This window comes from Aulonocara stuartgranti (genome assembly GCF_965226115.1).
Source record: "Aulonocara stuartgranti genome assembly, chromosome: 8".
In the NCBI taxonomy this organism is placed as follows: domain Eukaryota; kingdom Metazoa; phylum Chordata; class Actinopteri; order Cichliformes; family Cichlidae; genus Aulonocara; species Aulonocara stuartgranti.
In genome coordinates, this window is record NC_138959.1 from 2,537,583 (window position 1) to 2,551,245 (window position 13,663).

Sequence of the window (13,663 nt, forward strand, 5' to 3'; positions counted from 1 at the left end):
ACCTACGTGCTCTGTGTGGCATTTATTCATGTCACTGTTGCATGAATAATTAATGCTCAGCCCAAAGTCGGACAGGATTACAAGGCTGGGACGAAAACCTTCTTCTTCCTTAGTCCTTCGCTGGCTGGAGACTTGAATCTATATTTACGCGTTTAGTTGCAAAGTGGAACAAAATAAGAATTTATTCAACTGCAGTCAAAACGATTTCTCCAGTGAAAGTGCAGTTTAAGGAAACAGATGTTGTTCCAGGGACCTGGAGGCGATGCGAGGTCAGAGATGTAGTAATCATCATGTCCTCTACTCCACCTGTCCAGGCGACTTGTCCACCTGTAGAGAGGCGGGGAGACATTTTTGTCCTTTGCTGAAACAGAGAAGAGGCCTAACTTCTTAGAACTTGGTTCTAAAGATGATCCAAACATCATTTGTTTCACAGTTTTCAAACCAGGGTTCTCTGCTGCAAGCTTAAATGTCCCAACACCGGCATGGAGGGAGAATCTGTTTAGTCTGGACACAAAAAGAAGGATTGAAGTTTTCTCCCAGCTCATTACAGACAAAACTTAGATTAATTCTGATCTGAAGGACAAATGTGTTCGCAGAAAAAAAAGTTACCTGAATTCTGTGGGGATATTACAGGTAACTTAAAAAAAGCCACATGAAAAACAAGATCCTAAATGACCGATTATGAGGGAAATTATATTTCTGTAAGAAATATAAACACTGTGGACTCTTCCTCACTGAGCGCGCCGGTGTTTCATCACCACAGAAGTAAGAAAACAAGTAAAATCTTGAATTTGAATAAAGTTTCTGCCTCAACACGTGAAAAAGAAACAGATGTGATGTCAACTTTCAATCAAATAACAGAAAATAAGACAAAAACCAGTGAAAACATCTGATTAATCACGATTAGAGATCATTAAACATGGCTGCTGTGTGACAGGGCGGCCTCAAACTTTCCATTTAAACATGCGCAGATTGGGAATTTATTAATTATTTGCTCCCAAACCTTCACTCGATGGTCAGCTGAACCTTAGAGTTAATAACCTGCGTCTCTTTTACAAAGTTCACATTTAAAATGTGATTTTTCTGAAACACAAAACCTTCAGAGGAGGATGATTTAAAACAACAACAACAAACATAAACAACAAGAAAAAAAATTGTTGATGTAGAATTTCCTTCATCTTTGAATACTGAATGAATGATGCTCCGTCCTGTGTGGACCACAGTGCGCCCTCTGGCAGGCCAGTTCTGGTCCCAAACCACATGTAGATTTTTTTTCTTTTTTACTTTTCGGTTTTATTTTCATGTTTGTTTTTTTATTTTAATTTTACTCTGCAGAGTAATAATGTTTGAATGAAGAAGAGAGAATCTATTCATCTGCTGTTTGTTTTACAAATGATCCCTTTTCACTGATCTTCATCAAATTAATTCATAACTGAAATTTTGACTTTTTTTAAATGTGTTTGCATTAAACTGGTCGTGCAGCTTCTCAGCATGAATGATTGTTCCAACTGTTCCATGTTGGGATGAATGTTTCTGTGTGGGAAAGAAACTAATTGTGCAGATTTCTGGTGACAGAACAGAGAAATACTTCCTTCACTAACATCTGTGTGGTGATGGAAGCAGTGCGAAGTGTACCAGCTGTACTCAGACTAACATACAAACACGTTTTCTTTAAATCTGAGCGCTAAAATGTTTCACTGCTTCTTAAATGATCTGCTGCACGACACAAGTTTGCTTTCAGCTCCAAACTCTTATTACAAACTTTTTATAATTGAAAAACTGTACGTGAAGTTTGTGTGAGTGAAACTTCACACCGTGGCTGCTGGCGCTCTCCGTCGTCCTCCTCTTCAGCCCTCAGCGGCGCACTGAGACGCTTCTAATCCTCTTTTGATGAACTCGGTTAATCGACTTCCAGCTGCGCATCTGGCAAAGTTCACTGAGCAGCACACGACCCTGTCCACGCCCCCGAAGCACGCAAGGCCCCCCACTCCATAAATTCTCCCATCAATGCTGAGAAACGTGAAGGGTCCCGGTGAGGCTCAGCGGCTGTGGCCGTTTGGTGAAGGAGGAGAAGGAGACAAGAGGAGGAGAAGAGGAAGAAGTAGACAGTAGGACAAGGAGAAAGGGGAGAGCGGAGGAGGAGCAGAGATGCCTCCGCGTAAAAGCCTCTTCGCTCCCTTCGTGTCCGTGGACTCTGAGTGCGGTCCCGCGGCCTCGGCTCTCCATGCGGATCTCCACGCGCTGCTGCAGCGGAGCCTCGCACCGGACCGCTCCGGGGACTACCGGGACCCCCCGCGCGCCATCGTGGAGCTCCGGCTTGGTCCCGCCGGGGGCGCGCTGCATTACCTGCCGCCGGACACGAGCGCTCTAGAGCGCGCACAGAGACGCCGGCGTCTAGCGGCCAATGCCCGCGAGCGGCGCAGGATGCTCGGACTGAACGTGGCCTTTGACCGGCTCCGCAGCGTTATTCCCAACACGGACAGCGACCGGAAGCTGTCCAAGTCCGAGACCCTGCAGATGGCGCAGATCTACATCTCCACCCTCAGCGAGCTGCTGCAGCAGGGCGCGGGCGGAGCACGCAGCCCGGGCACCGACAAAGCGCCGGCGGCCGGGGATCCGCCTCGGCCCGAGAGGCACTTCCACACGGCCAGGAGCAGCGGCGGAGGCCCGGGGTGCCCCGAGGAGGACGTGCAGGGGGGACGTGAATATCTGTGATTCTTTCAGCGTCAGACATTAAAGGACCAAAACGTGTTTCACGTGTTCGAGGACTCCGACACCGAGGACGACAGAAAGAAAAACTCTGTGCCAGAATTACTCAAAGTATCAATTTTTATTATTTTAAAATTATGTACAGGTAACCAAAGACATCGGTCTGCAAATTGGTACAAAGATCAAGTTTTCCTGCAGGCGGCTCGTTAAGAAGCTCTCTGTCTGTCCAAAAACAACAACACGGCTGGGAGAAAAAGGCTTAGAAAAAAGAAAAAATAGAATCAGATTCAGAAAAGTAGAGTCTACGGTCTAAATTTAAATTTAACCCCGGCCCACCCACGACCCTCCCCAAACTGCCCCCTCCGTCCCAAACTCCCTCCATCGCTCCCCTCCTACATGAGGAGGTCCAATCTATTTACAGGAAACTATGTACAAAAAGCTCTTCCATTCATTCTTCCAGACGTCTGTGAATAAAGCTCTTGTAAACTTTTCATAAAGGAGTGTGAAGTTTTAACGTGTGTGTGTGTGTGTGTGTGTGCGCGCGCTGATGTCCACAGACAAACAAATACAAAACCACATGAACAATGACACAATCTTTAAAGGTCAATTCAATGTCATTTTTTTTCCAGCTCTAAAGATGAAATCAAACAGCAGCAGGAGCTCACGGCGCTGATGACAAACGCCACAGAGCACAAAGGAACAGACGTGACAACTTTCAACGTTAGCTTGCTCAGACGATGCTCTCTCTCTCTTAATCTGGACCTTTAAAAAAATCTGTTTTCGAGAAAAGAAATTCAAAGGCGAATCTTTAGCTTAAAGCAGGAACGAAGGAAACCAAGCTAGCGTCAACCACTGCAGGTCCTCTAGCATCCACTTGAGGCTCCAAAAGCGAGTGGGTCCCCACACACTCGCATTAAAATGCGACAGATTTACAGCAGTAATTAACACGCGCAGCCTGCTGGAATTTAAAAACCTGTTTTGGCCTCTATGGACAGCGTCTGTGTCCTTTATCTCACAGCAGTGACCTTTAGTGCCACGGGTTTGCGTTTCAGCGTTGATGAGCGACTGTGGGGACCTGAGCGTGGCTGCAGACAAAGAGCCAACACTAAAACGATGCTCACGGCCATCTTTCTTCTTTTCTTTCTTATTCAGGTTTCCTTTATAACAAGCTTATTAGCTGGAGGTCATTAAAGGGTTAATAAAGCAACTGAAGGGACGCCTCAGTTTGAGGCGCCCAGTGAGAGTTAGACCAAGGCTGTATGGTTTTAATGGAGTGGGCGGGGCTTATCCGAGACATCTTCCAATGAAATTATTGGAAAAAACAGTGTTTCTATTGTGTGAAAGACTCACATGTTCCCCTGGAGTTTCGCTCTTTTGAGAGTCTCCAAACTGACGAAATGTGACACTAAACTTAAATAACTTTTTTTTTAGCTTTTTAACAACAATGAGGCTGGAAATCTTTTCAAACTAACTCATATCTATTTATTCTATTAATAAAGCCTTTAGTTACAACGCTGCACTTGAAGGAAGGAGGAACAGAAATGACTCGTTTAAGGCTCCAGACTTCCCTTTCCCCCATCAGGGAACATCTCTGGAACTTCAGCTGCACTGACAGTCCACAGAGGACAGGAAAGGCCGGGGCGGGTTAAAGCTACAAGTGCAATGGCTGACGTGTAATGAGTGGCTGTTTGTACTGTAAGCGCTGCTGGAGTTTTGACTTCTTCACAGGTGCGCCATCTGAAAAGGCTTCAAAAATGAAAACCACAGAAGGTCCAACGGAAAAGCACGGGGCCGATTTCTATCATTTACAAATTCCCAATCCAACCTCAGCATCGCTGAAATGTACGTTAGAGAGTGATGCACTCTTGGAAAGTCCAAACACAGGATTTGGAGTTAAACTGCGGGTTTGAGGATCTTGAGCTCCAGCTACAGGGTTTCCTCCTAAAAACACCTGAGCAGGAGGGACAAACAATCGACCTCCTCTGTGAAAACCCCTCTGCTGGCGGCCCAGTTCAAAAGCAACGAGCCTGGCCTTCACCTGTCAGACTGGGGGGGCTTACTCGGCCGTCTTTACTGTAACTGAAGTCTCCACCATGAGCGGCGAGCTCAAAGGCCTGGCGGTAATTGAAAGGAGCAGGAGGAGGACCGGTTCTGGCCCAGAGGGCTCGGGAACCCGCTGAGACACGAAGCTTTTGATGTTGAGCGAGATCGATCGTTTGAAAGGGAAAAACTTTCTGCTTTTTGGAAGCAGAGGTTGTCCAGAGTTTCTAAAACCCCCAAAAGCTTTGAGAGTCAGGTGTGAAGTCGGCACAAAGGCGCCGCCACGAAACGAGGTGTCATACAAAGGCAAGCAGTCCCACCTCGACTTCACCGCGGGTCAGGCTTCCCACCCTCCGCCCACAAATGATCAATACGCGTGGTTTCTCAGCGCTAAAGCACCTCCTTCAAACAGAGCCAAGAGGTTACAGCAGCAAAGAGGAGAAGAAGAACACAGCGTGAGAGAAATGAGGCGGCCTGTGAGGAGCTGGGGTCGACGTTTTCAAAGTAAAAGCCATCTCTTCTTTTTAAAGAGCTCAGCTTGTTTGTTTGGCAGTTATCAGCTCCAAAAGGCCGCGCTCAGGGCCGCGAGGCTTTGATGGCAGGCTGGGGGGGGGGGCAGCTTCACTCCAATCTGCCATTGCTCAATACGAAAGGGGTTTTCACGAGGGAGGGGCTGAGAAGGTGAGGAGATGCTTTGAAATGGAATTTATCAGAGAAGAAGAAAAACATCGCTCTGAGCAACTTTTTTAAACTGAGGAAAAAGGAAGAAATAACAACCAAATACTGACTTGGATTCTTCAGAAAAACAAAAGCATGTGATCTCTGCTGCAGCTTCAAAGGGTTTATCCTTTAAAGTCACAGAGGAAACGAGCTGTTTCCAGCGCTGCCGAGGTGAAGCTCCTTTAAAAGGAGGAAGAGGACGACGTCCCGTTAGTTTACTCCAGCGGTCGACTCTGAGGTGGTGGTGATGGTGGTAACGATGATGAAGGAGATGGTTGTGTTGCATGTGTCTTTTTGTGTGAGTACGTATTTGAGACAGACTTCTCTCTAGCAGTGCTCCAGATAGTCAATGACCCGGGAGATGGACTTCTGTCCTGTGGTGCCGACGTCACACTGCAGAGAGGAAGCAGGGGTCAGAACACACACACACACACACACACACACACCTGGAAAATTAGACGTGCAGATCGTTTCTTTCTCACCATTTCAACAAACTCACTGCTGGTTTTTTATTTAAATCACAGATTTTACTCTTGAATAAACTTGTCTGATAATCCTCGTTGAATAATGAGCATTTTCTCTCAGTCTGCGTCTGACAGACGTCGGGCGGAGAGCAGCACAGGGCAGATGAAGGATTACGTCGAACACTAATCAGAATATATCAGTTTGATATTGTGGAACGAGTTTCAGTGTTGCGTTAGTCTGGACTTACAGCAGCCTCACGTCCACCTTTGTGAAACAGCGACTACGTTTTGCAGTCAGCAACAGCTGTGATAGTTCTGCTTGGAGGTAATGATGATGTATAAACTAGAGATGGCACGATACCACTTTTTTATGTCCGATACAGATATCATAAATTTGGATATCTGCCAATACCGATATGAATCCGATATAGTGTTTTTTAATCAACAAAATTGTTGGTTTTTTTTTAAATATCTTGCTGCATTTTGTATAAGTTCATACTCAAGTTTAAAACAGCAACTACACTAAAGCTATTCTGTTATACCTGTATGCAAAAAAAATATTTCATAGTTCAGCAATACTGATCAATCTAATAAACTTAAACCTACACCATCCTCCCTATTCTGGTATTTTAAAGAGTACTTAGCGTAAATATTAAGCAACCTAACTAATAGGGTTCCAACTCCCAGCAACAACAAAAAGAAATAAATAAAAAATAGGGAACCACCCCTCACGCTCCACCTCATGATGCTTAATTGACGTAATCAACCTTAATTTGATGCAGTGGGAAAAAAAATGCACAGAAATCAATTATTTTTCAAGAAATATTAAATAGATTCAACATCTTTCTTCAACAAAATTGCAGACTGCACAGATGGTACCTTCCCAAAGGAAAAAGTACTATAGCTTACTAGGGTATATATATTAGACTTAATAGTCACTATATACAGTAATTGACTTCTATTCATTTTACATCAAATTAAAACTTTGGGTGTCAGATAATTATTTATTAAAAGCTCGACATTTTAAATGAGAATAAGAAAGAAAAGTCTGTCTTTGTGCCCCCTTTTCCCTGTTAATGCCCTATCGGCCCCCCTGGCTAAACTTTGCTAGATCCGCCCCTGCACAGTTACCAGCGTCAGCTACGTAGAAAAAGATCCTCGAGTAGAAAGTAATAATAAATACATTCTAACAACAGCTGATCAAGCTTAAACGTGCTGCTGTTGTTCGGCCGCTGGTTTCCTCTTTCTGGTGCAAAGTGGGCCAAAAACAAACAAGAGAGACGATCAGCTGATCATTGATCAGTTTCATGATTGAAGTAGCAGCCGGAGAGCGAGAGGCAGTCGCTCGTTAAGCTTAACGCAGGAATGCTTTACAAACATTCAGAGATGGACTTACACACTTGCTTTACTTCTCTCGGGATAACTTTGTCGGAGATGAAATGCCGGGTTGCTAGCGAAGCTCCACATGCTATCCAGACCACCACAGGTCCGGCATGCCACAGCCGCTCTATCACGTGATGCATACTGCTCCGACGTGCTAACGTTCTGAGGCGAGTTACGGCGTGTTGCAAATTTTGTGAGGTGCTTTCGTGATATTTAATAATAATAATAATAATAATAATAATAATAATAATGGATACTTTATTGATCCCCATGGGGAAATTACTTGTTTTTCTCTGCATTTGACCCATTCACATTTGACCCATTTAATGGATCGGATTACATTTTTTTTTTTTCTCCGATATCTGATCCAGTAATTTAGGTCAGTATCGGACCGACACGATACGTAATATCGGATCGGTCCATCTCTAGTATAAACACATTATGTTGAACAAGCAAATGCTGGAATTGTAGCTAATGTGTCCATTAATGTAACGCATAACAGCCAGTATGCTGTCAGAGTAAATGTACGCCGTTTTTATTGCCTTCACAGTGAAAACAAGCGTAGATGTAGCTTCATTCATAAAAACAAAGCCAGTTCCGAAGTGCCTAAAAACCTGCATTCTATCTGATGACCACCAGATGGCGATAACTGTGGTTGCAAGTCGACTTGTGGTCCTAAAGCATCCTATGGGAAAACGGCTCCCCGTCTAAGCCTCAGTACACAATTTCCTGCTTTCGTAAATCTTGGTCATGCCACGTTTCAACAAAGCCAGTGGTGCTTGCTCATTGGCTAATGGCTTGTGATTGACAAGTCTTTAGCCAATGAGCAAGTGATTTCAGGATGAGACCCACCCCTCCTTGTCACATCCAGTTTTTTGTGACAAGATGGCTTCAGAATAGTTGGCGTCAGCGTAGCGACGTCCCTCCTTTATACCGTGTTTTTTCGCAGCTCTGATGCGTTTCTACAAACTCGCTCGGTTCTGAAATCTTCCCCCCTTCATGTATTTGGGTAAAACGACCCGCGCTTCCGGGTTTATGTGTCCAACATGAGCAGGATATACGGTGATTTGATAAACTAGCTTATAAAAAAGGCCAGGGGTCAAAATTTCAACATTTTTGTTTCTTATCTGCTTCAGCAACATTTCTTTATGTAAAACGATGATCATCTCCACAAGAAGTTTTAAGCTTTAATTTAAAAAAATACATAAATGATCCCCAAACATATTCAGAGTACGTTTGGATCCGAGTCATCAGGACTTTTCTCTCCGTGCTCACTAGAACAGAACTAAACACATTACAGGGATTCTTTTATTGAAGCTGTGACTCACAGTGAGGTTCATGAAGTTGAGGAACTTTTTCAGCATTTCTGTCATGATGGAGAAATCTCCTTTAGGCAGGTTCTCTCTCACAGTAGTCACATTCATCTGCAGGACAGTCAAAAGAAATCAATCACACACACGAAGATGAATCAGACAAATTCAAACGAGCTCTGAAGCCTCAGAACAACAAGTGCTGCTGTGAACTGTACGCCTCAGTGTGTCATGAGGCTGCATTTATGTGTTTTTGAGGGTAAATGTGTTTCTACTGTGTTTAAAATGCAGGTGAAAACTTTGAGAAACTGCCTACAGACACACAAATCTGTCAGAGTCGCATTATGGGGACATAAAGCACATACCCAGCATGCAATTCATTCATGTTTTGATGTTAGTCTCCAGGAAATAAATGAGTCAGGGTGACGTCTTCTCAACTTACAGATACACAACTGTGTGTGTGTGTGTGTGTGTGTGTGTGTGTCAGACTCACCGGGCTCCCCTGGCATAGGCAGCCCAGCAGCAGTGCCGTGTAGGAGGCCACAATACTGTCCTCCATGTGCTTCCCTGCATGCTGCAGAGCTGGGACAGAAACGAGGATCATGTCTCACTTTTTGCTGCTCGATGGTAACGATCGTCAGGAGTGATCAAAGCCACACTCTGGTTGTACCTTTGTTTAGGTCCAGCTCCTCGTCCTCCTCGTCCTCCTTCTTCTTCTTGCCTTCGTCCTGTTTGTCGGAGTCGTTGTCGTTGGCGACCCACTGGATCTCGCCGCCCGTCTCCTGCCACTGGCCGCTCTGGTCCAAAGCAGCTTTCGGCGCCTCCTTTATGAGGTCGTCGGTCTGGGCCTCGGCCAGGACGGCGGCCCGCTCCCGCTGCAGGAACAGCTGAGGGCGACAGAGAACATCAGAACCAACGCCAAGCGATTTATAGGCTGTATATACACGATCATCATTTTGTGTTCAATAAGATTTGAAGCTAGCCAAAGTTTCCCAATAACTTCCTCTCAGATTTCGATACCATCTGATTGTTTTTACAGCAGAGGGGTCGCCCCCTGCTGGACAGAATAAAAGAGCAGGTTTATGCATTTTCAAATGCAGAAACTACATCCATGAAAACAGTTCACAGATGGTTTCCTGACAGGCAGTGACTGATATTTAGGACCGACTTAATGGAGCTCATGGGAAACGCTGAGTAAGACGGCAGAAGAGAACAAAACGCAGACGAGACAAACTCAACTCAGAGGATCACGCGAGCATTAATTTTCACGCTAAAACATAAAAGTGAGCTTGAAATATTCCTCACAGCTGCTGCTGGAGACATTAATCATGATTGTGCTCCATTAATCAAAGACGCGGTGAGGGAATGATCAGCCTTTTCTTTTAATGCTGTGAATCGTCTGAACACCAGGAGACAAATTCAATTCAGTCTGATCTTAACTGTTTTAGAGGGAAGCAGAAAACTAAACTCTACACCTGACAGATGACACCAAAACTACCCACGACGAGACGTCGCTCATACAAAGGTTTATTTTCTCCTTCCAAACTGAGAAGGGTCCACACTGAGCACCGAGATGAATCTGAATGAAGGTCGGCATGTGAGAAAGAATTTAAAAGCATCCAGTATTATTTTAGAGCCTATTCTGGGAGGGAAATTTCCCCTTTTCTGGTGAAATAAACCAACTGAAGTGACAGAGAGTGCAGCAGATCCACACTCGCTCCTCTCTGAGCTGCAGAAAGTTTTAATACAAACGAAAACTTTAAAAAAAATAACCGGATTTACAAAAACAAAACATTTTGATAGTTTGTTCCTAAAATATGGACATTTATGTTTGTAAAGTGGCGACTTCACTTCACTTCAGTACTCTGATGTCGAACCTCTGCTCCTGAGGAAGATACTGAGGGACTTTGAGAACACAGTTCAGAGCCGTCACTATCAAATCCTCCTGCTCTCCCGTCTTCGTGCTGCCCCACTCTGCAGACCGAGTTTCACACACGTTTATCGTACTCTTCTTTGGGTTTTTCCATCCACTCCTGAGTTTGTACCTGTACAAGAGCAGCGATGGCGCTCAGCGGGCCCGTGCTGGCGATGTCCTGGTGCTGAGGGTTGAGCAGGACGGTGGAGTCGCAGGGACCCTGGCCCCCGTCCATCTCCATCTCCATAAGGCAGTACCTGTTCCTGGCACTGTACTCCACCAGGTTGATGAGCAAACCCAGACCCTGAACGCAGCAAACACACAGTGGCACTCATGGGTCAGTCATTTTAACTCTGTTTTCACTGCTGTCAACATTAATACCACTTTAAGTCTAATTTTAACCCAAACCTGTGATGGAAACGGTCACATCACTCATGTTTAATACGCACCAGTACTCTGATGTCGAACCTCTGCTCCTGAGGAAGATACTGAGGGACTTTGAGAACACAGTTCAGAGCCGTCACTATCAAATCCTCCTGCTCTCCCGTCTTCGTGCTGCCCCACTCTGCAGACCGAGTTTCACACACGTTTATCCATCAGATTAATAATGTTTAAGTGTTTCAATAAGCCGCAATAAAGTGTGTTTGGAGTGTTTTGGTGCACTAACCGTTGTCATGTGTCAGGTTGAGCAGGACTCCTATGATGGCCCTCATGCAGTCCTCCACCGCTTTCCCCACCGCGGCTCTGTCGGACTTCACCTCCCTGCTGTAACGCTGGATCATCTCCTCACACCTGCTCAGCGCCCTGACAGACAAAGAGAGGCCCGGTAACTTCACAGAACTAGGCTCAATATTTCTTCCAAATAATTACTGACCTTACTTACCAAGTGCTAAACACATAACTGAAAGGGCTGCACACTGATAACTCTGAACAAATGTCCCATAAACCTTTGTGTTACCAAGAAATTCAAGCTAAAATGAGCCGGTCCATGCGGGTTCACCTGGTCCTCCTTTTCATTTACAGTCACTTGATCGTCATCAGTGCAAACTGCGCTCACATCCAGATGTCTGAACATGACTCGCCTCCTTCCTTTTCTACTCCATCATAAAACAGAGCAGCATTCACACACACTCACTCTTTCTTGAGGACGGCTGCAACCGCAGAGGGGCAAGGCAGGGCAGCAGCCTGATGTAAATAACCAAATTAAATCTAATGACAGTGGTGACTGAAAACAGAGCAGAAACCAGAGTCTGAACATCAGGACACAACGAGAGGAAGGAGAAAAAAAAAAAAATGGCAGGTGGTGTGTCACAGGAAACTGATTGTGGGGTACAGAGAAGGGAAAAGAGGAGAAATGACTTAGACATGAATGTAAAAATGAGGCAGAAATACTTGGTCCACCTTTGGAAAATTAACGTGGAAACTTGCAAATGCTAAAAACTGCAGTTCCTCAAATGTCCACTCGGGGCCGGCTCCATGAGTGAGTCAGTCCCCACAGACTGCAGTGTTCAAATATCCAACTGTACAGCAGGAATGAACATGTTCACAGCCTGATACAGAAATACGGTTTAGTCCTCTCAATCGACCCCTTTCTGAAAATCAAGACATTTAAACTGTTTTAAGGCTTAAAGTTTGCATTATTAGGTGCGCGACTCATTGTACTGACACGGATGGGCGTCAGTGAACTGCACCTCTGCACCGTGCTTGTGCTACTGTAGCCTTTTAGAGCATTTTAATGCAATTGTCTGTCAAATAATAAGACCTGCTGTGCAGTTAATTTTGCTCAAAGACCATCCGAGAAACCTGAGCTCCAGGTTATCTGTGTGATGAACAACACTGTTTGTGTTGTTTGATAGCTCAGCTAAGTGCCTCTGGGTGGAAAACCCAACATGATTGTGACCAAAATACTAACACTGAGACAAAAAGGGTCAAAGATGTGACTGTATGGTGGCTACATCCATCTGTTAAAACACGCTACAGACGGCCCTGTTAGCAGGTTTGCTCCGACACAGAGTTTATGCCGAGTGTCCCTCCTGCCTTAAATCTCCCATTTATGGGGCGTGGAACCGACACCAGGACTGAACGAGCTCATCGCATTCATCGTCTCGCTGCAGCTCAGAGGTGCTTCATCAGAGTTCAACAGTTCCAGATTTGCTAAGTCTGGCCTTAAGCTGGGCTTTCACTCTTCTGGTTCACTTACAGGGAAATACAGTCAAGACAACAAGTGCAGGCAAAAATAAAACAAGGAGCATCATTAACTTCCTTTATATGATAATTCTATCAGCAATGAGTCCGGGTCAGGAGGGTGCAGCACACAGCTGGGCGCTCTGTGACAGGCTTCATATTCACAACTTTTACATTTCGCTCTGCTTAATTTAACAGAGTGATGCGTTTGTGTCCAGATGCAGACGAGGCTCGTCAATAAGCAAAAGGACGGGTGTGTGTGTGTGTGTGTGTGTGTGTGTGTGTGTGTGTGTGTGTGTGTGTGTGTGTGTGTGAGAGAGAGAGAGAGAGAGAGATGGGGTTGTTACGGGGCTTATTAAATTAATCCTGCAGACAGCTGAAAGTCTCAAAGCAGCTCAGGGTCGAGTTTGGTTTGAAACAATGAGGGCAGCGTGTGCGGGAACCAGGAGGAGTCAGGAGGAAGAGGAGGAAAACAGGAGTGAGTGATGAAGAGTAAACACTGTTGGAGTGTGTGAGAGTAACTTCACAGTTTCAGCTGCGTGTGTGAGAGAGAGAGCTTAGATGGCGGTGCTCGCTCTCCCACTCACCCCGCAGTTTCTGGGGTTAATCGAGTTAGCGCAGCGGACAGCTGAAGGCTCAGACTGAGGCCTGTGTCACCCACCCGAGGGAACAGCAGCTCTTTGTCGAGCCATTCGACCTTCATCCTCATCATCCTCGACCCCCACCCTCACTGCAGACCTTCTGCAGAGGGCAAAGGTCCGGTCACACAAAGGACGCAAGAAGGTAAATTAACTCAGCGCAGCGCGACAGATGCTGGAGTTTGACTTGATGAACAGTGAGTACAGAGATTGGTGCATCATTCTGCAGCTGAGAGGAGCTTCAGTTTACCGACGGAGGGACCCGAGGCTGGGCTGACGTCAGGTGCTCACTTGACCGGT

The 13,663-nt window shown here is 45.5% G+C and overlaps 1 protein-coding gene across 2 annotated transcripts in view; it reads right to left on the reverse strand.

Annotated features, from left to right (window-relative positions):
* Nucleotides 1-2,811: 2,811 nt before the first annotated feature.
* LOC309713216 (wings apart-like protein homolog) overlaps nucleotides 2,812-13,663 on the reverse strand; it is a 37,818-nt gene continuing 26,966 nt past the window's right edge. For both annotated transcript variants that reach the window (XM_082544622.1, XM_082544621.1), the window contains 7 exons: nucleotides 11,209-11,345; nucleotides 10,991-11,106; nucleotides 10,672-10,845; nucleotides 9,297-9,513; nucleotides 9,120-9,208; nucleotides 8,645-8,740; nucleotides 2,812-5,862 (listed from right to left, as the gene is read on the reverse strand). In XM_082544622.1, coding sequence (XP_082400748.1) covers nucleotides 5,797-5,862; nucleotides 8,645-8,740; nucleotides 9,120-9,208; nucleotides 9,297-9,513; nucleotides 10,672-10,845; nucleotides 10,991-11,106; nucleotides 11,209-11,345 — 895 coding nt within the window. In that variant the 3' untranslated portion in view covers nucleotides 2,812-5,796. The remainder of the gene's footprint in view (nucleotides 5,863-8,644; nucleotides 8,741-9,119; nucleotides 9,209-9,296; nucleotides 9,514-10,671; nucleotides 10,846-10,990; nucleotides 11,107-11,208; nucleotides 11,346-13,663) is intronic.